General features: G+C 42.9%; 2 protein-coding genes across 8 annotated transcripts in view; one reads left to right on the top strand and one right to left on the bottom strand.

Moving 5' to 3' along the window:
- LOC126035439 (probable global transcription activator SNF2L2) overlaps positions 1-19,613 on the bottom strand; it is a 247,371-nt gene that overhangs the window by 83,347 nt on the left and 144,411 nt on the right. For 4 of the 5 annotated variants that reach the window (XM_049793996.1, XM_049793992.1, XM_049793994.1 and 1 more), the window contains 2 exons: positions 18,247-18,474; positions 10,926-11,003 (listed from right to left, as the gene is read on the bottom strand). In XM_049793996.1, coding sequence (XP_049649953.1) covers positions 10,926-11,003; positions 18,247-18,474 — 306 coding nt within the window. The remainder of the gene's footprint in view (positions 1-10,925; positions 11,004-18,246; positions 18,475-19,613) is intronic. The other variant, XM_049793993.1, reaches the window with a different exon arrangement.
- The window catches only part of LOC126035461 (uncharacterized), a 280,978-nt gene that overhangs the window by 248,494 nt on the left and 12,871 nt on the right, over positions 1-19,613 (top strand). The window lies entirely within an intron of this gene.

The raw sequence follows: 19,613 nt of genomic DNA, 5'->3' as shown, positions 1-19,613 counted from the left end.
AAATAACCTGCCTCTCGAGCAGAGACCTATCCCCTCTGCACCTCCCTATGAGGCAGATACATCCCCAGGAGAAGCAATAAAAAAGCGATGGAAGGAGATAAATGATAAAATGTTAACCGAAGGTCTAAATCCTCTGGCTTTTCCAGTTACAGTCAGGCAGAATGCCCCAAACGTGTGGCAACCTTTCAATTGGGATTTATTAAAAGAAGTACGGAAAACAGTAATGGCTAATGGACTGTCTGCTCCGTTTAGTCAGGCGTTATTGGAGAATATATTTTCTGGTCAAATTTTAATGGGCTTTGACTGTACACAATTGGCTACAATGATTTTAACCCCGACTCAGCGTCTATTATGGAAGGTGAAATGGGCAGAATTATGTGATTTAGCGGCACTAAGAAATTTCAACTGCCCAGAAGGAGATCCGCGGTATATGATCACTGCTGCACAAATGATGGGGACTGGTGACTTTGCAGTTGTTAATAGGCAAGCAAGGCTACCGGTGGAAGCATTACAGGAATCAGCTTCCTTAGCTCTGAAGGCAATGGTAACCTTGCCTGAAGCTGGAAAGCCAGAACAATCATTTACAAGTATAAGGCAGGGTAATACGGAACCTTATATGTCCTTTATTGATCGTCTGCGAGATGCTGTTGGAAAGCAAATAGATAATGCTGATGCCAAAGAAGCATTGATAATAAAATTGGCCGTGGAAAATGCAAATGCAGACTGTAAAAAAATACTACAATCGATGCCAGGAAGAGTGACACTAGTAGATATGATAGAGGCCTGTAACAAAGTTGGGGCTTTGGAGCATAAAACTACATTAATGGCCAATGCTTTTGCTGTAGCCATGTGAATGGATACCAAAAATGTTAAGAAATGCTATAAATGTGGACAACCGGGACATTTGCAATTTCAGTGTAAAGAGGGGTGAAACAAAGTGGAAGTTGGGCCTAATATATGCCCTCGTTGTCATAAAGGGAGACATTATGCTAACCAGTGTAGATCTCATTTCACAAAAGAAGGTGTAGCTCTGCCACCTTGAGGTACCCCATCACCGGGAAACTACAAGAAGAGTGCGAGGAGCGGTGCGATGACCCCAACAGCTCCGAAAGGATCCTAGAACGGCGCCAAGAAGGATGTCTGGCAGAATTGCCAGCTCAAACAGCTGGAAGTGCCGGAGTGGATGTCTCAACAATAGAAACCATTCTACTATGGAACTCTCAGGTACACTGTGTGCCAGTAAACACACAAGGACCATTAGGTAATGGGCTTAGTGCCCTGTTGTTGGGACGGTCTAGTATAACATTACAAGGAATTTTTGTGCTTCCCGGGGTGATTGATGCGGACTACACAGGTCGCATTTATGCTACGATTTGGACGCCATCTCCACCAGTATCGATACAGGAAGGAAGCAGAATTGCACAGCTAGTCCCTTTTAAAGCAAATGTACCATGTAAGGTTAATCAACAGCGTGGCAATGCAGGGTTTGGCTCTACGGGATTAGAAACTCAAATTATGTGGTCAATGGAGATCAATAAAACAAAACCTAGTATATCAGTAGAGTTACAAAATGCAAAGAACAGGCCAGAAAAAATAAAATTACAAGCATTAGTGGATACTGGAGCAGATGTAACGGTTCTGTCGTGGGAGGACTGGCCTGTCACTTGGGAGCTTTCTGAGATGGATTCCAAACTGTTCGGTGTGGGAGAATTATCAAAAACTCGACAAAGCAAATATATGATTCAATTGATTTGTCAAAATTCAGTTTCTTATATCAAACCTTATGTAACCAATATCCCTATGAACCTGATAGGCAGGGATGCATTAAGTCAAATGGGATGTGTGCTTAGTACAGGAGACAATTTTGTGGCACGGCCATTGACGGGCGACCATGCCTAAAACTGAAATGGAAAACAGAGGAACCGGTTTGGGTAGATCAATGGCCGCTGACTGAATCTAAGGTCGTCATCTTGAAACAGTTAGTACAGGAGCAATTGGAACAAGGGCACTTGGTGAATAGAACGAGCCCTTGGAATACACCAGGTTTTGTCATTCCAAAAAATTCTGGGAAATGGAGACTGTTGCATGATTTAAGAAAAATAAATGAAGTAATGGAAAATATGGGAGCCCTTCAATTAGGGTTACCCACGCCTACTATGATTCCACAGGGATGGAACATTTTGATTACTGATTTAAAGGATTGTTTCTTTACAATATATTTAGACCCAAAAGATGCGGAAAAAATTGCCTTTTCTATCCCTACCATAAACAAACAGGAACCCATGGAACGTTATCATTGGGTAGTTCTGCCACAAGGAATGAAAAATTCTCCAACCATATGCCAATCCTATGTATCCCAAGCTCTAAAAGGGTTTAGACAACTGTATTGGTTTTGTTTGGCAAGGTTTTGGTAGCGGGGGGGGGTTACAGGGGTGGCTTCTGTAAGAAGCTGCTGGAAGCTTCCCCTGTGTTCGAGAGAGAGCGAGCCCATACTAGCCGACTCTAAGACGGACCCGCCGCTGGCCAAGGCCGAGCCAATCAGTGATAGTGGTAACGCCTCTGTGATAACATTTTTAAGAAGGAAAAAAAGTTGGGACGGGGAGAAACTGCCGCCGGAGTGAGGAGTGAGAACATGTAAGAGAAACAAGCCTGCGGACACCAAGGTCAGTGAAGAAGGAGGGGGAGGAGATGTTCCAGGCGCCGGAGCGAAGATTCCCCTGCAGCCCGTGGTGAAGACCCTGGTGAGGCAGGCTGTCCCCCTGCAGTCCAGGGAGGTCCACGGTGGAGCAGATATCCACCTGTAGCCCGTGGAGGACCTCACGCTGGAGCAGGTGGGTTCCCGAAGGAGGCTGTGACCCCGTGGGAAGCCCGCGCTGGAGCAGGCTCCTGGCAGGACCTGCGGATCTGTGGAGAGAGGAGCAGGTTTTCTGGCAGGACTTGTGACCCCGTGGGGGACCCGCGCTGGAGCAGTGTGCTCCTGAAGGACTGCACACCGTGGAATGGACCCATGCTGGAGCAGTTCGTGAAGAACTGCAGCCCGTGGGAATGGCCCACGTTGGAGGAGTTCGTGGAGGACTGTCTCCCGTGGGCGGGACCCCACGCTGGAGCAGGGGAAGAGTGTGATCAGCCCTCGTCCTGAGGAGGTGAAGCGGCAGAAAATAACGTGTGATGACCATAAACCCCATCCCTGTCCCCCTGTGCCGCTGGGGGGGCTTGGTGGTGAAATCCGGGAGTGTAGTTGTGCCCGGGAAGAAGGGAGGGGTGGTGGGAAGGTGTTCTGAGATTTCGTTTTATTTCTCATTACCTTGCTCTGGTTAATTTGTAATAAATTGAGTTAATTTTCCCAAACTGAGTCTGTTTTGCCCGTGACAGTAATTAGTGAATGATCTCTCCTGTCCTTATCTCGACCCGCAAGCCTTTTGTTATATTTTCTCTCCCCTATCCAGCTGAGGATGGGGGAGTGATAGAATGGCTTTGGTGGGCACCTGGTGTTCAGCCAGGGTCAACCCGTCACAACAACAAAATTCAGACTTGATTATTTATCACTGTATGGATGATATCTTGATAGCAGAGAAAAGAGAGTTATCCGAAAAGCTCCAAGAATTGACTACACAATTGTCTGATTTTGGTTTAAAAATAGCACCAGAAAAGGTACAAAAAATGCAACCATGGAAATATTTAGGCTGGAAGATTTTAGAAAAATCTATAGTTCCACAAAAACTGGAAATTACAGACAAGACTGAAACATTGAATTATGTGCAAAAATCACTGGGGACAATCAATTGAGTTCGAACACTGTTGGGAATAGATAATGAGCTTCTGACCCCTTTATTTGAAATGTTACGAGGCGACACTACCTTAACGGCACCTCGACAATTGACCCCTCAAGGTAAACAAGCATTACAACACATAGCAGATATAATATCCCAGAGTCAGGCTTTTAGGATTAAAGAAAATCTTGACATTAATCTTAGCATTTTAAACCGAGAAAAACAACCCCTCAGGATCATATATCAATGGGAGGGGAGTCACAAAGACTTGTTAATAATAGAATGGATCTTTTTAGCTCACCAGGGCCGAAAACCCATATTTTCTCGAATTGAAATGATTTCAGAATTAATTATAAAGGGGAGACGTCAGATTATTGAGATTTGTGGACAAGAACCACACACGACTGTTGTTCCTTTGACTCAAGGATATTTACAATGGTGTCTACAGAATAGCCTAACTTTACAAATTGCTTTTGCAGATTTCGAAGGAAAGATAGATATTCATCTTCCTGCACACAAAATGTTTACCTTGCTACAGAATATACAACTAGAAGAAAAAGACTTGTGTGCAGAGTTACCTACTGATGGTCCTACAGTATTTACGGATGGCAGTGGAAAAACAGGAAAGGCAGTAGTAGTTTGGAAAGAAGGTCAGGTATGGAAAAATCACATTGTCACATGTGAAGGCTCCCCCCAAGTGGTGGAACTTCAAGCTGTAATAGAAGTATTTAAAAAGCGGCGGGATGTTGAGGTCAATATTATTGCTGATTCTTTATACGTGGTAGGTGTAGTAAAATGCTTGAGACGGGCTTATTTGAAAGAAACTGATAACATCACATTGTTTGAAAAATTTAAGATGTTGCTATTTTTGTTAAACCAACGGACAAAGTGTTATTATATAATGCATGTGTGAAGTCACACCAGTTTGCCTGGATGGATCACAGAAGGGAATAAACGAGCTGATTTACTAGCTAATCCTGTATGGACTGGGCCACCCCCCAATAAACTTCTACAGGCACGTGGAGCTCATAGTTTTTTCCACCAACCAGTGAAAGTATTAGCCAAACAGTTTCAAATTTCTATAGCAGATGCCAAAGACATTATTCAGTCCTGTGCTGAGTGCCAGAAATTATCTGGGCACAGAGATGGCGCTGTAAATCCTAGGGGTCTGAAATCCTTGCAATTGTGGCAGACTGATGTGACTCATGTACCAGCTTTTGGAAAATTGTGTTATGTTCATGTTTCTGTTGATACATATTCCTTGTTGATATGGGCCACAGCACTTGCGGGCAAAACAAGTCGACATCTACAAACACACTTATGACAAGTATTTGCAGTAATGGGTGTCCCGGCCCAGATAAAAACAGATAATGGACCATGTTTTATAGCACAACGGACTCAGGAATTTTTTCAGCAATGGGGAGTTACTCATATTACCGGCATTCCTCATTCTCCCACAGGTCAAGCTATAATTGAACGTACTCATAAAGTATTAAAAGATTTTTTGGAAAAACAAAAAACGGGGGAATTAGGGGAACCTCCTTCAAATAGACTCATGAAAGCAATATCTGTGATGAATTTTTTGACTCTGCGTGGAGAGTCAGTTGTTCCCCCTGTAGTTCGGCATTTTCACACAATGAATAGTGGGATTCAAAATATTGATAATGGGTGGATAGTCTGGGTTAAAAATATTGAGCGTCAGCAATGGGAGGGACCTTTTAAAGTAATAACGTGGGGCCGAGGTTATGCTTGTGTCATTACAGAAAATGGGCCAAAGTGGATTCCAACTAAATGGACGAAACCTTATGCTGAGATTGATATGGAACACACTGACTGTAGTAAGCAGCATGACAGTGACACTGGTGATTGATCCACATCGTTTAACACCGTGGGACAGTAAGAATGTTTGGGTGACACTGGCTAAAGCTATTAATCAAACCTCTTTTTGTGTGTCATTGGCATTACCTGAACAGTCTTTTATTCTTATGTATTTTATTAGGTATAATGTTGCTTTTGCAGTGTTTAATTAACTGTGTTCATAGATCTTTGCAAAGGGCAATACAGCAGGTGTTAATTAACAAAACACAAAAAGGGGGAGTAGGGAATCTCTCTCCGCAAGAAAAGTTAGCTAAAGCCAAAATTAGGGGTAAGGTCATGGTTTTAGTTAAGAATCTAGAAACAGGCCAATGGGAAGGTCCATTTCCATTAATGACCTGGGAACGAGGTTATGATTGTGTTTCCACAGATACAGGCCCACGATGGACTCCTGTTCGATTTGTACGACCATCATCATCTGGAGCATCATAGATGATGTGGCAATATGAATACCACCTCAGCCAAAAACTAATGTATAGGTCACCTTGGCCAACATAACAGGTCAAGATTCTCTGTGCATTGCAACCGCATCACAAAGCCCATGAACCAATAGACACAATGGCTATGACTTGTGCAGCGCGCCTGGCCAGCGAGCGCAAACATCATAGGCTCCCCATGTTGCAACTGAGGTAGATTTTGGCACCCGCTGGCCACGTGTGCTGAAATCCGTTCCTCTGCAAATGTATAAATACCGGGATTTTCCGAAGAGCATCGGGCCGGTGTACGGAAAGGCCATTGTTGCCTCCGTGGGGACGCCCACGTAAAGCTGGCACCCACCGATTGCTGGGATGAGTTTGAGGAGCAAGATGGCACAAGAATGTACAGATGGTCCATCTTCCTCACAGTCCTCGGATGGACGTAGTCATGGATACCGCCGCAAGCCAAAGAAAACATCTGGATGACCCTGGCTGATGTGACCGGACAAGATTGCTTATACCTCAGTACAGCAACACCAAGCAATCCCTTTTTCACAGGTTTAATAGGGGGTTACACTAACATCAACAAAGTTTAAGAACTTATTGATGGAGACCCCTGTGCAGCAGGTCATGGACTCAATGGATGGGAATGCCTGGTTTCCACGGATCTGGCATTCACCCTCATTGCCACCCCAGGAATCACAAATTCTGGGGTCCCTGAATACAGATTGGTGTAGCATTATCTGATTTACTGTTAGATGTAGATAGTATTAGACACACAACCTTAAAAAATAGAGCTGTTCTTAAATCATTAGTTAAGATAGTTTTGATTTATCTTGTAGTGGGGTTTTTTGTATTTTAATTTGTATGCCTTGTAGGTTGCAATGTGTTTAAAAATTAATTGATAAATCAAGTAAGGCTGTGTTAACTGAGGAAAAAACAAAAAAGGGGGAATTGTGGACACATATTTAGCTAACGGTCACAAGAGCATTCCAGACACTTTTAGAAGGCCTTGAACAGAATAAAGAAGAAGACAAAAAAAGAAAGATGCTAATTAGAAGAACACAGGTGCGCATTCCACGATAAAGGGAACTTGGCACAAAGAACCTCAATTCGGCAGTTTATCTTGACCAATTAGACAGAGACAAGTTTTGCATGTTTTAGTTGATATAACCAATTATGTCCTGTGTTTATGCGCATGTACAGAGTTAGTATAACCAATTATATCTTATGTTTATGCACGTGTACAGTGTCGATATAACCAATCATATTTTATGCTTGTGCGCATGTACAGTGACTTTGCAGAATATGTGACTATAAGTATGTGTGTGTTTGAGCAATAAAGGGTTGTCTGTCGTCTGCTTTCAAGATTACAGGTGTGCGTCTACTTCAATCTCCTCAACGACCCATAAACTAAAGGAATGATATCTGTGTGTGCATACATATATGTATGTATATCATTGTTTATATGTCTCAAAGGGACGGAAAAGGTGATGATGATTGACCGGGATGTAACTGAAGGTATGGGAACCGAGCATGATGTCAATGGTATAGAATAAGGGGTGGATACTGTCCTGGTTTCAGCTGGGATAGAGTTAATTGTCTTCCTAGTAGCTGGTACAGTGCTATCTTTTTGAGTTAGGTATGAGAAGAATGTTGATAACACTGATGTTTTCAGTTGTTGCTAAGTAGTGTTTAGTCTAAAGTCAAGGGTTTTTCAGCTTCTCATGCCCAGCCAGCGAGAAGGCTGGAGGGGCACAAGAAGTTGGCACAGGACGCAGCCAGGGCAGCTGACCTAAAGTGGCCAATGGGGTATTCCATACCATGTGACGTCACATCTAGTATAGGAACTGGGGGGAGTGGGGGCGGGGGGGATCGCCGCTCGGGGACTAGCTGGGTGTTGATCGGCGGGTGGTGAGCAATTGCACTGTGCATCATTTGTACATTCCAATCCTTTTATTATTGCTGTTGTCATTTTATTAGTGTTATCATTATCATTATTAGTTTCTTCTTTTGTGTTCTATTAAACAGTTCTTATCTCAACCCACGAGTTTTACTTCTTTTCCTGATTTTCTCCCCCATCCCACTGGGTGGGGGGGAAGTGAGTGAGCGGCTGTGTGGTGCTTAGTTGCTGCCTGGGGTTAAACCAGGACAAGGATGCATAGAAAACATTACTGAAGATTTGAAGAAACAAGTATTAGATCAAATTACACGGCGTGGGAGGGTTGCTATGCAGTTGGATGAAAGTACAGATGTTTCTAACATGTCTCAGCTTACGGTATTTGCTAGATTCTGTTTCAAGAATGAAATATACAAAGAACTACTTTTTTGTGAGCCACTAAAGGAAAAACGCACCAGAGATGATATATTCCTGACAGTAAATGACTTCTTTAATAAAAAAACAATGCTTTGTGGAAAAACTGTGCAAGTGTAACCACCAATGGAGCAGCTGCTTTGACTGGAATAATAAAAGGATTCCGGGGTAAGGTTACAGAGATAGAACCACATGTGGAACTCATCCACTGCCTTATTCATAGGCAAGCTATTACAGCAAAGATGTTGGAGCCAGAAGTGCACAAAGTGCTACACGATGCCATCAATGTGGTTAAGTTTGTAAAAACAATACCTGTAAATAGTAGAATCTTTACAATACTTTGTAATGAGATGTGGAGTGTCCATGGAAATCTTTTGTACCACACGGAGGTTCGCTGGTTATCTCATGGCCAAGTGCTTAAAAGAGTTGTTGAACTTAAAGATGAGTTACACATTGTTCTTTCACAAAAAGACAAGTGTTCCAAATTTGCTGACCTTTTCTGTGATGACAAGTGGCTGCCAGTAGTATGCTACCTAGCACTTATTTTTTAAAAAATAAACACACTTAATGCGTCCCTTCAAGGTGAAGGTAACGTTTTAACAAGGCGTGAGAAAGTAACTGCTTTTCGAAAGAAACTCATGCTTATGGGGAGAGCATTTTGAAAACAGCTTTTTGGAAATGTTTCCATCATTATGCGACTTTGTTGCTGAAAATGATGCAAGTGTGTCACCTATAAAAACTCTCGTATCTGTACACTCCAAAAACTTGGAAGCAGAATTTCCTAACCTGTTTAGAAATCTTCCAAATGAAGAGTTTCAGTGGGTTTTGTACCCATTTGTTAAAAACATAAAAATGCAACACTTTCCAATTAGTTTGCAAGAACAACTCATTGACATCATGGAAGATGGAAATTTACTAGCCATGTTTCAAGAAGAACCTTTGCATAATTAGTGGATGGGAGTGATAAATGAGTGTCATGATTTAATAAGCACAGCCAATGATGCACTTCTTCCACTTAGAGCTACTTATCTTTGCATCTTTCCCTCTAAATAGTCTTCAATCAAACAATGAGTTTCAATCCATGCTTTGGTTCTTTCTTTCTTGATCTTTAGCACTAAAATGCTGTTTCAGGCAGCAAATCTATTTCTACAGCACAGTGAACTCCAGATGCTTCATTTTCAGCCCTGATGTATGACACAACAGCATTCACATCAGTCACTGTGTATGTATCATCTTCCACATTCAGTTAGTGAGGTTGGATATAGCAACAGCCAGAAATTCCACACAGTGTGCAGGAAGCAAGCATCTTTGATGGAGGCCAGGAAGGAGACATTTGGCTGAAATTATTCCTTTGAATTATGGATCAAATTATCATCTCTTGATCTCTGGCCTGCCAATCTCCTTACCTCTGAATTATATTGAGGGAAATTTTAGAATGATAAGAGATCCCTGCAAGCATTCACTTCCAGTGCATCAAGTCTTTAATGCTGTCTGAGAAAAACTTAACTCCTTAAATAAAACTTAGCACCTAAAGGACTAGACTGGCACTTCAATAACAACATAATGCACTGCCACATAAGGGAACAATGGCCTTTGACAACTGTCCACCTGAAGTTTTGTAACTTGCATAGCTGTACAAAGACTATGTTTTACAGAATGAGATGGTGTGGGAATGTAATATCTGGGCTTCCTGTTAACAATTGACTCCATGGATACTTCCTGATATACTTGCATGTTTATGCATATGTGAGAGTATCTGTGTCGCTTCACTTTAGAGAACAGATCAACCTGCTCCCACCAGTGCAGAAAGATAGGGGACAGCGGTTTCCCTTCAACATTTATTTAAGTGTGCTCCTGTGGCTGTATCAATATAAAGGACTGATTTTGATAGGTCCTCCAGCAATCCCCACATTGGATACTTGCAAAAAGGCCAATTACTTACACTGGTGTTTTAGTAATTATTCCATCAATGCTAACAACAAGGGAAGTACTAATATAGATAGATTGGTGGCATTTGAACCACTGTCATCTAGGTGTGCTTTGAGAACTGTTCAAAAGTTTTAGTAGCAGAGACACAGCTAACTGAGCCCTTGGCATAATCCTCAGCAAACCCAAATAAAGGAAAACAGCACCATCAATCTCCTGTCTTACTATTTTTTTAAATACCTGTACTTGCCCTAGCTAATACTGTAACGTGTGAGTACAAGAGGGGAGAAGTCATAAAAAAAAAAATTCTATAGGATTAGCATGACAAGCAGTGATCATCCGTTTTGCACTAAATCCATCAAACCATCTATGAATCCTCCTCTGGATGGAGAGTGTTCCACTGTACCACTCAGCAGGGATTTCTGCATTTTGTTTGTCATGTGAGGATGCTGTTCCCTGTTTAGATTCTTTCCTTTTCCCAGATGAACAATGTGAGAAAATGAAGCCTTTCGCTCCCACAGTAATAATCCAACATTTGAATCACAGAAGGATAACACCTTTAGCAAAACAAAAGTGTTAAAAAGGCTAGAGAAGATATACTACTTATCATCATAATGCACTTACCATGAAGAGATCAAACTCCTCTTCATGCCGAGCAATCATCTGATTCAGAGTCTCATCATCAGGAACTTCATCTTCTTCCTATTTAAATAGAAAAAGGCATTAGAAAAATACAAAGCAATGTCCAAAGAGAGGCAACCATTTGCATTGAGCCACTGTTGCACTAATCTCTCTCTCTCTCTCAAAAGGAGTGTGAAATGCTCAAATGAAAACTAAAAGTTTGAAAGTGCCTAGCTGTTCATCGATTCAGAAGTAACACAAAATAGACTTAATCAAAGAGACAATTAGGACTTCTTATCACTTTCATACATTGAGAATGAGAAAGTGAGCAAACATGCAACCAGGAAATTTTGGGTTGTGTTTTTTTCAGGGTCACAAGCACAGTTAGTTGTCAGCTTGTTTTTCAGTTAAAACATACACATTTCCTTTCTGCTGCTCTACAGCACTCCCCCAGTAATAGCATTCTACACTATGAGGTCTTTACTGTCAAAGCAGAAGGAAGGAAAACAATCCTGAAAAAAAAATATTCCTAGAAACAAAGCCTGCCCAATCCATATTTCCGTAGACCACTGCCCACTGACAAAGTGAGATGTGAATCATAGAATCATAGAATATCTTGAGTTGGAAGGGACCCATAAGGATCATCAAGTCCAACTCCCTGCTCCTCACAGGACTACCTAAAACTAAACCATATGGCTAAGAGTGTCGTCCAGATGCTCCTTGAACTCTGACAGGCTTGGTGCCATGACCGCTTCCCTGGGGGGCCTGTTCCAGTGACTGACCACCCTCTCAGCGAAGAACCTTTTCCTAATGTCCAATCTGTACTTCCTCTAATGCAGCTTCATTCTATTTCCTCATGTCCTATCGCTGGTCACCAGAGAGAGGAGATCAGCACCTCCCCCTCCGCTGCCCCCCTTGAGGAAAGTTGTAGACTGCAATGAGGTCACCCCTCAGCCTTCTCTTCTCCAAGCTGAACAAACCAAGTGACCTCAGCCGCTCCTCATAAGTCTTGCCCTCGAGACCTTTCACCATCTTGGTCACCCTCCTCCAGACACACTCCAATAGTTTGATGTCCTTCTTATATTGAGGCGCCCAAAACTGCACGCAGTACTTGAGGTGGGGCCGCACCAGTGCAGTGTAGAGTGGGACAATCACCTCCCTCGACCAGCTAGCGATGCTGTGCTTGATGCACCCCAGGACTCAGTTGGCCCTTTTGGCTGCCAGAGCACACTGTTGACTCATATTCAACTTGCCATCAACCCAAACCCCCAGATCTCTTTCCACAGGGCTGCTCTCCAGCCTCTCGTACCCCAATTTGTATGTATAACCAGGATTGCCCTGTCCCAGGTGCAGAATCCAGCACTTGCTCTTGTTAAATTTCATACGGTTGGTGATTGCCCAGCTCTCTAGTCTATCTAGATCTCTCTGTAAGGCCTCTCTACCCTCGAGGGAGTCCACAGCTCCTCCTAGTTTAGTATCATCGGCAAACTTACTTAATGTACATTCGATTCCTGTGTCCACATAATTTATAAAAACATTAAAGAGCACCGGCCCTAAAATTGAGCCCTGGGGAACCCCACTGGTGACTGGCCACCAGCCTGATGTAACCCCATTTACTACAACTCTTTGAGCCCAACCCGTCAGCCAATTGTTCACCCAATGTATTATGGACTTGTCTAGCTGTATGCTGGACGTTTTGTCCAGAAGGATACCGTGAGAGACAGTATCAAAAACTTTGCTGAAATCAAAAAACCCCATATCTACTGGCTTCCCTTGATCAACTAGATGGGTGACCTTGTCATAAAAGGAAATTAAGTTAGTTAAGCAGGACTTTCCCCTTGTGAACCTGTGTTGGCTATGACCAATGACTGCATTGTCTCTCAAGTGTTTTTCAGTAACTCCCAGAATAACCTTCTCCATAATTTTACCAAGCACTGAAGTGAGACTGACAGGCCTGTAATTACCAGGGTCTTCCTTCTTACCCTTCTTGAAAATTGGGACATTTGCCAGCTTCCAGTTGTCTGGGACCTCTCCAGACTCCCAAGACCATTGAAAAATAATGGAGAGAGGTCGCGTGATAACATCGGCCAGCTCTTTCAGTACCCTGGGATGAACCCCATCGGGCCCCATAGACTTATGTGCATCCAGCCGGAGCAGCAAGTCTCAAACAACTTCAGAGTCGGCTGGGAGTTATCATCCCCCTAGTCACAGTCTTCCAACACAGGGCTCCGGGGGTCCCAGGGCCCATCATCGGTGTTGAAGACAGAGGCGAAAAAGGCATTAAACATCTCCGCTTTGTCTACATCCCTATTTGTGAAGTGACTGACCCCGTCAAGCAATGGACCAATGTTATCTCTGATTCTCCTTTTGCTATTAACATATTTTAAAAAGTCCTTTTTGTTGGCCTTCACAGTGCTGGCCAGCTTAAACTCTAATCGAGCTTTGGCCACGTGAATTTTCTCCCTACAGTGGTGAACAGCATCTCTGTAGTCCTCCCGTGTCGCCTGTCCTTGCTTCCAATGTCCGTACACTTTCCTTTTCTGCCTAAGTTCTAGAAGAAGATCCCTGCTCAGCCAAGCCGGCCTTCTGCCCTGCTTGCTTGACTTCCGACACTTTGGAATTGCCTGCTCCTGCACTCTTAAGAGATGGCTCTTAAAAAGTGACCAGCATTCATGGACCCCAATACCTTCAAAAGCAGATTCCTAGGGGACCTTACTAACTAGCTCCTTCAGCAGCCCGAAGCCTGCTCTCCCCATACCCAGGGTCAAAGTTTTGCTGGCAGTTTTTCTCCTATCGCCAACAATTTGAAACTCAACTACTTCATGTTCAGTGTGGCCAAGACAGCCACCAATCACCACTTTGCCCACGAGTCCCTCTCTGTTTGCAAACAACAGATCTAGGAGGGCACCTTTCCTAGTCAGCTCCCTTAGTACCTGCACCAAGAAGTTATCTTCAACATGCTTCAGGAATTTCCTGGACCTGTTTGTGTCTGCTGTATGATATTCCCAGTTGACGTCTGGGAAGTTAAAATCACCCATAAGGACAAGGGCAGCTGATCTAGAGATATCCCTTAATTCCTTGCAGAATAATTCATCGATGTCATCGTTCTGGCTGGCTGGTCGATAGTAAGACTCCCACAACAACATCCACTTCATTTGTTTTCCCCTTAATCCTTACCCAGAGGCTCTCAACCGTGTCATGGCCAACTGCAAGTGCCATACAGTCCTACCCCTCCCTTACATACAGCGCCACCACCCCACCCCCCCGCCTCGCCTGCCCTGCCTATCCCTCCTGAAGGGCCTATAACAGTCCATCATGGCACACCAGTCACAGGACTCATCCCACCAGGTTTTGCTTATGCCAATGATGCCGTAGCTCTGGGACTCGGTCAAAGCTTCTAGCTCCTCTTGTTTATTCCTCATGCTGCGCGCATTAGTATAGAGACATTTCACATGTGCTCCAGTGTACTCAGCACATCGTGGAGCAGACCGAAGGACCTCGCTAGCACACTGTCCCGCAAACGTTGGCGTGCCATCCCATGGCTTATCTGTAGTGAGCCCGGTTTTATCCCTTTCCCCTTCAAATCTAGTTTAAAGCTCTTTCAATGAGCCCTGCTAACTCTCGCGCAAAGATCCTTTTCCCCCTTTGAGAAAGGTGTACCCCATCTGTTGCCAGCAGGCCTGGTGTCGTGTAGACTGACCCATGGTCAAAAATCCCAAAATTCTGCCGGTGACACCAGTCACGGAGCCAGGTATTGATCAACTGGGTCTTCCTGTTTCTTCCAACAACATTCCTTGCAACTGGAAGGATAGAGGAAAACACTACTTGTGCTCCTGATCCCTTAACCAGTCATCTCAAGGCCCTGAAGTCTCTTTTGATCACCCTTGGACTTCTTATTGCAACTTCATCGCTGCCTATATGAAAAAGCAATAATGGATAATAATCCAAGGGCCGTACCAGGGTAGGAAGTTTTCTCGTAACGTCTTTGACCCAAGCCCCAGGGAGGCAGAAGACTTCCCTAAGAAGTGGGTCTGGTGAAGATCCGTCTTTTTGACAAAGAGTTATTTCATAAAATCAAAAACATTCATTGGCAAAATAAACCAAAACTCTAGGATTCAACTGAAAACATAAATGTTGAAGAGCTATGGTGCCCATATTTAACATGATCAGGCTCCATAATGCTCAGTTCCTCTCTCCAAATACAGCAACTATTTTGAAAGTACATGGCATTTTAAATTTCATAACAGGACAGGTAAATCAAAGCTACAAACTTTAGTTTGGTTCCCACATAAAAACCTTAAAACATTTACTGAATCTGTGTTACAGTATATTGTAAACCTACAGTTAAGGGTTTGACATGACAATAAATGTTTTGTACTCACTAAAATGGAGGTGGAGTAGAATGCAGTATATAGTACCTCAAAATTAGTTTTCTACAGTCTTTTATTTTCAAAATAATCAAGAGAGGACTGCATCTATATCTATGCATCCCATTTTCCTTCCATTGGTAAGATTTCTACACTTCAGGAAAAAAGTATGATTACCACTTCAGCTCTCACTAAATACTCGTGTAATTTGTAATTCAAACATGAAATAAGTAAAGCAGTTAGAAAAATGATAGTGTTCTGGCAGCATAAGCTCTGGAACTGTTGGTTCCCCTCCCCACCAATATTTCATACATTCAATATTTGGAAAAAGCTACCTGTTCTTTTTTAAAAAAGAACTCATTAAATATTTTGTGGGTGTGCATATACTTGAACGCATGTGTGTATGGGAAGAAATGAAAATAAGAAGTGGAGGGGAATAGAAGAAATTTGAGAGTTAAAAAAACCCAACACCAACCCTAACAACAATGAAAAAATCACATGCATAAAAAGCCTTCATTAAGTAAACTATTAAAAGCTGCCCCAAAAATCCTGCAAAAGAATACAAGAAGTACAAAATATTTGGATTCTGAACTAGTTAAACTCTCTCTCTTCCTCTCAATGTGTGTGCATTTACAATCATCTTGAATTACTCAATAATATTTTTTCCTTCAATTTTATCATATTTTTCTGTAAACCCAGAAACGTGCAGACCTAGAAGAGAAAGCATGTGTAATTTTTAAATCTAGTCTAGTAAAAAATGTCTAGTAAAAAAATGCAAGCGAAAATTGTGAGAAGTATATGACAAATAATACTGATGCAACATATCACATATTAAGCTGTTTTAACTGATGACACCTTCAGTACCCTCTTTGGGAGCATTCCTAGAATGCATTTTCAGAGAGGTTTCAATCCTACAAAAAGGCATGTGTGTAACTGAATGATAGGGAGCAGCAACATCGCTTTTAATATATGTCACACTGGAAAGAATTGTATGAACATGTGAAGTAATGGTATAAGTCAAACCTGTATCACAGTGAATGTAAAAAATGTATTAGCTTTATTATTTCACAGTTTTAACTGCTTTCAATGCAATAGATTTAATGACTACTGAAGGAATTTCTTTCAATATGGAAAGATTCTGGCAGATATTCACAAAGGTTTTGCTTAAATTTTATTAAAAATAGTTAAGTATTTTGAAAGCCTAAAATAAAGAACTACAGATGAAAAAACCTAAGACAACTCATTAAGCCACAGAAATTATATCAGGATCTGACAGTTATTCTGTTTAAGCTGAGAGGTGTGTTATGCATGCAAAAATACTGTTATCTTAATTAAGATAGGTAATTGTTTTGTTGAATTGTTTGGAGGTGATATGAAAATTAGACTCCTTTAAGGAATCACAGAATCACGGAATAGTTGAGGTTGGAAGGGACCTCTGGAGACTGTCTAGTCCAACAGCCCCCCCAAACAGAGTCAACTAGAGCAGGTTCCTCAGGGCCATGTCCAGTTGGGTTTTTAATATCTCCAAGGACAGAGACTCCACAACCTCTCTGGGCAACCTGCTCTAGTGTTTGACCACCCTCACAGTAAAAAAGAGGGGTTTTTTCTTATGTTTAAACGGAATTTCCTGTATTTTAGTTTGTGCCCATTGCCTGTTGTCCTGTCACTGAGAAGAGTCTGGCTCCGTTTTCTTTACTTCCTCCCATCAGGTATTTAGACACACTGATAAGATTCCTCCCCCCCACCCCCCACCCCCCAGCCTTCTCTTCTCCAGGCTAAACAATCCCAGCTCTCTCAGCCTCTTCCTTATGTCAGGTGCTCCAATCCCTTAATTATCTTAGTGGCCCTTCATTGGACTCACTCTAGTATGTCCATTTCTTTCTTGTAGTTGGAAGCCCAGAACTGGACACAGTACTCCAGATGTGGTCTCATCAGTGCTGAGTAGATACTTGGTATAGGCTCAGTTGACTGATGCCTCCCTTGACGGAGCTTGTTCCTCCTCAATTGTTCCCAGGTCACTATACCTGCTCTGTCATTGCAGAGCTGCAGGCAGAGAAGGAGTCTTCCTTCTTTTGCCAGAAGTCAGAAGCTTCAGGTCTTCCCTGACACAGGAGTCCCCATCTACTGGTCATAGGATTACATGATAATTTGGGTTGGAAGGGTCCTCAGTAGGTCATCTAGTCCAACCTCCTCCTCAAAGCAGGGTCAGCTATGAGATTGGACCAGGTTGCTGAGGGCTTTATGCTCCTCTGCGCACAGCCTCTAAATGTACCTCCTTTCCATCATTTGCAAGCTTTTGCCTCTGTAGGGTCTCTGAAGACCACCTCCTGCCCATCCTTCCCCATGCTACACAGCTGTATTGGGAGCCTTGCGGAAGACATTGTATTCGAGGAGTTAGGGATCTTGAACAGGCTGTCTGCTCTATTGGGGCTTGTACTTAGGGCTTGAGAAGCCTGTATGTTATTAATATAATCTGTAACTTACAATATATCTTTGCTAAAGGTAAGCTGTATGTGGATCAAGGGGTGGAATGTAGAGATCCTGACTGAGAAACCATTGCACGTTTAGGAGTTAGTGATCCACATAACAGTTAATGGGAGTAGATCCAGGCCTGTGCTGCGCTGCACGTACAGCTTGGCTTTCAGGCCTATGCACAAATTCCGTGGCCACAGGATAAACTTAGACAGCTCATTGTAACAGAGGAGCCTGCAGGCAGCTCCACTTGGTATCGTGACTATGCCACCTGCATGGCCTCGCCTTTAAAAGTGCAGCAACAAGTTCTCATGAGAATATCCTTTAGGAATAGAGTTGTTTTCTTGTAAGGAAATTATATAATAGCTTGCAGTTTCAAGCAGTCCCAAGCTGCACTCAAACTGCACTCTCGCCTACCAGTTATATAGCTGCTTCCCAAGCACCAACTGAAACATCTTCTCTTTGATTGTTTTTAACTGCCTTACCTCATTTTCTTCCTCATGTTCTAATATAGCCTGTAGAAAAGCCCTCCGCTCATGGCTTGAAGATTTCTGATCAAACATTCCAGCCTGAATAACTTTTTGATCTACATTCAGTTTATACTTTGCAGCAGCGAGTATCTTCTCCTCCACACTGTTCACAGTGCACAGTCGCAGGACTCGAACCTCATTCTGCTGACCAATTCGATGAGCTCGGTCTTGGGCCTGCAAATCCTATTAGGTAAAGAATATGGAATGATGCGTAACGTAACTGTGCTACACAAATCACTCCCTGCTTAAAGGACACCGTAATGTTGGGTTTTATCAGCATAACAAAAAGAAGTGTTCAAGCTACAGCCCACCACAATTCATCTAGCTCATTCCTGATTATCCTATTTCTTGGGAGTTCATCAGACCCAGGCAGGCAAACTGGAGGGAAAAAAAACATGTGCATGCTCTGTACAACGTGAATGCAGTAAGTCAAACACTGCTTGAAAGCACGTGCAGTAAGTGACCAAGATAGGCCACAGTATGTAATTCTTCTCTGCCACTCAGAGTTCATGGCCTTTCAGGCCAGAAAGGAACCCTGAAGTAAAGCAACTCTCTAGTCCAGGTACAAGAACAGTGGCAACGATATAACTAGGTATATATTATAAAGTCCAGATATAAACCTGTGTATCTAAAGCAAACCACTATTTCTGAATATCTTAAATGCATTAGTAATTTTATGTATTGGGTCTGGCTAGAATGGAGTTAACTTTCTTCATATCAGCCTGTTGGGGGCTTGTCCGGGATGGTGCTGTGATATGGATTTTTCACCAGGAGAGTGTTGATAACACAGCAATGTTTTGGCTATTGCTGAACAGTGCTTGCACAGCGTCAAGGCCTTCTCTGTTTCTCACTCTGCCCCTCCAGGCAGTAGGCTGGGGGTGCACAAGAAGTTGGGAGGGGACACAGCCGAGACAGCTGACCTGAATTGGCCAAAGGGATATTCCATGCCATATAACGTCATGTTCAGCAATAAAAACTGGGCAGTGGGGGGTGGGGGTGTGCGTATATGTGTGTTGGCTTCCAAGGTAGAGTAGAATAGAACAGAACAGTTCAGTTGGAAGGGACCTACAACAGTCATCTAGTCCAACTGCCTGACCACTTCAGGGCTGACCAAAACTTAAAGCATCTTATTAAGGGCATTGTCCAAATGCCTCTTAAATGCTGACAGGCATGGGGCATCATCCACCTCTCTAGGAAGCCTGTTCCAGTGTTCGACCACCCTCTCGGTAAAGAAATGCTTCCTAATGTCTAGTCTAAACCTCCCCTGACTCAGCTTTGAACCATTCCCACGCATCTTGTCACTGGGTACCAGGGAGAAGAGA

The sequence above is a fragment of the Accipiter gentilis genome, chromosome W, assembly GCF_929443795.1.
Source record: "Accipiter gentilis chromosome W, bAccGen1.1, whole genome shotgun sequence".
Classification (NCBI taxonomy): Eukaryota; Metazoa; Chordata; class Aves; order Accipitriformes; family Accipitridae; genus Astur; species Astur gentilis.
Note: the sequence above shows the minus strand (reverse complement) of the source record. Positions and strands in the feature narration are given on the sequence as shown.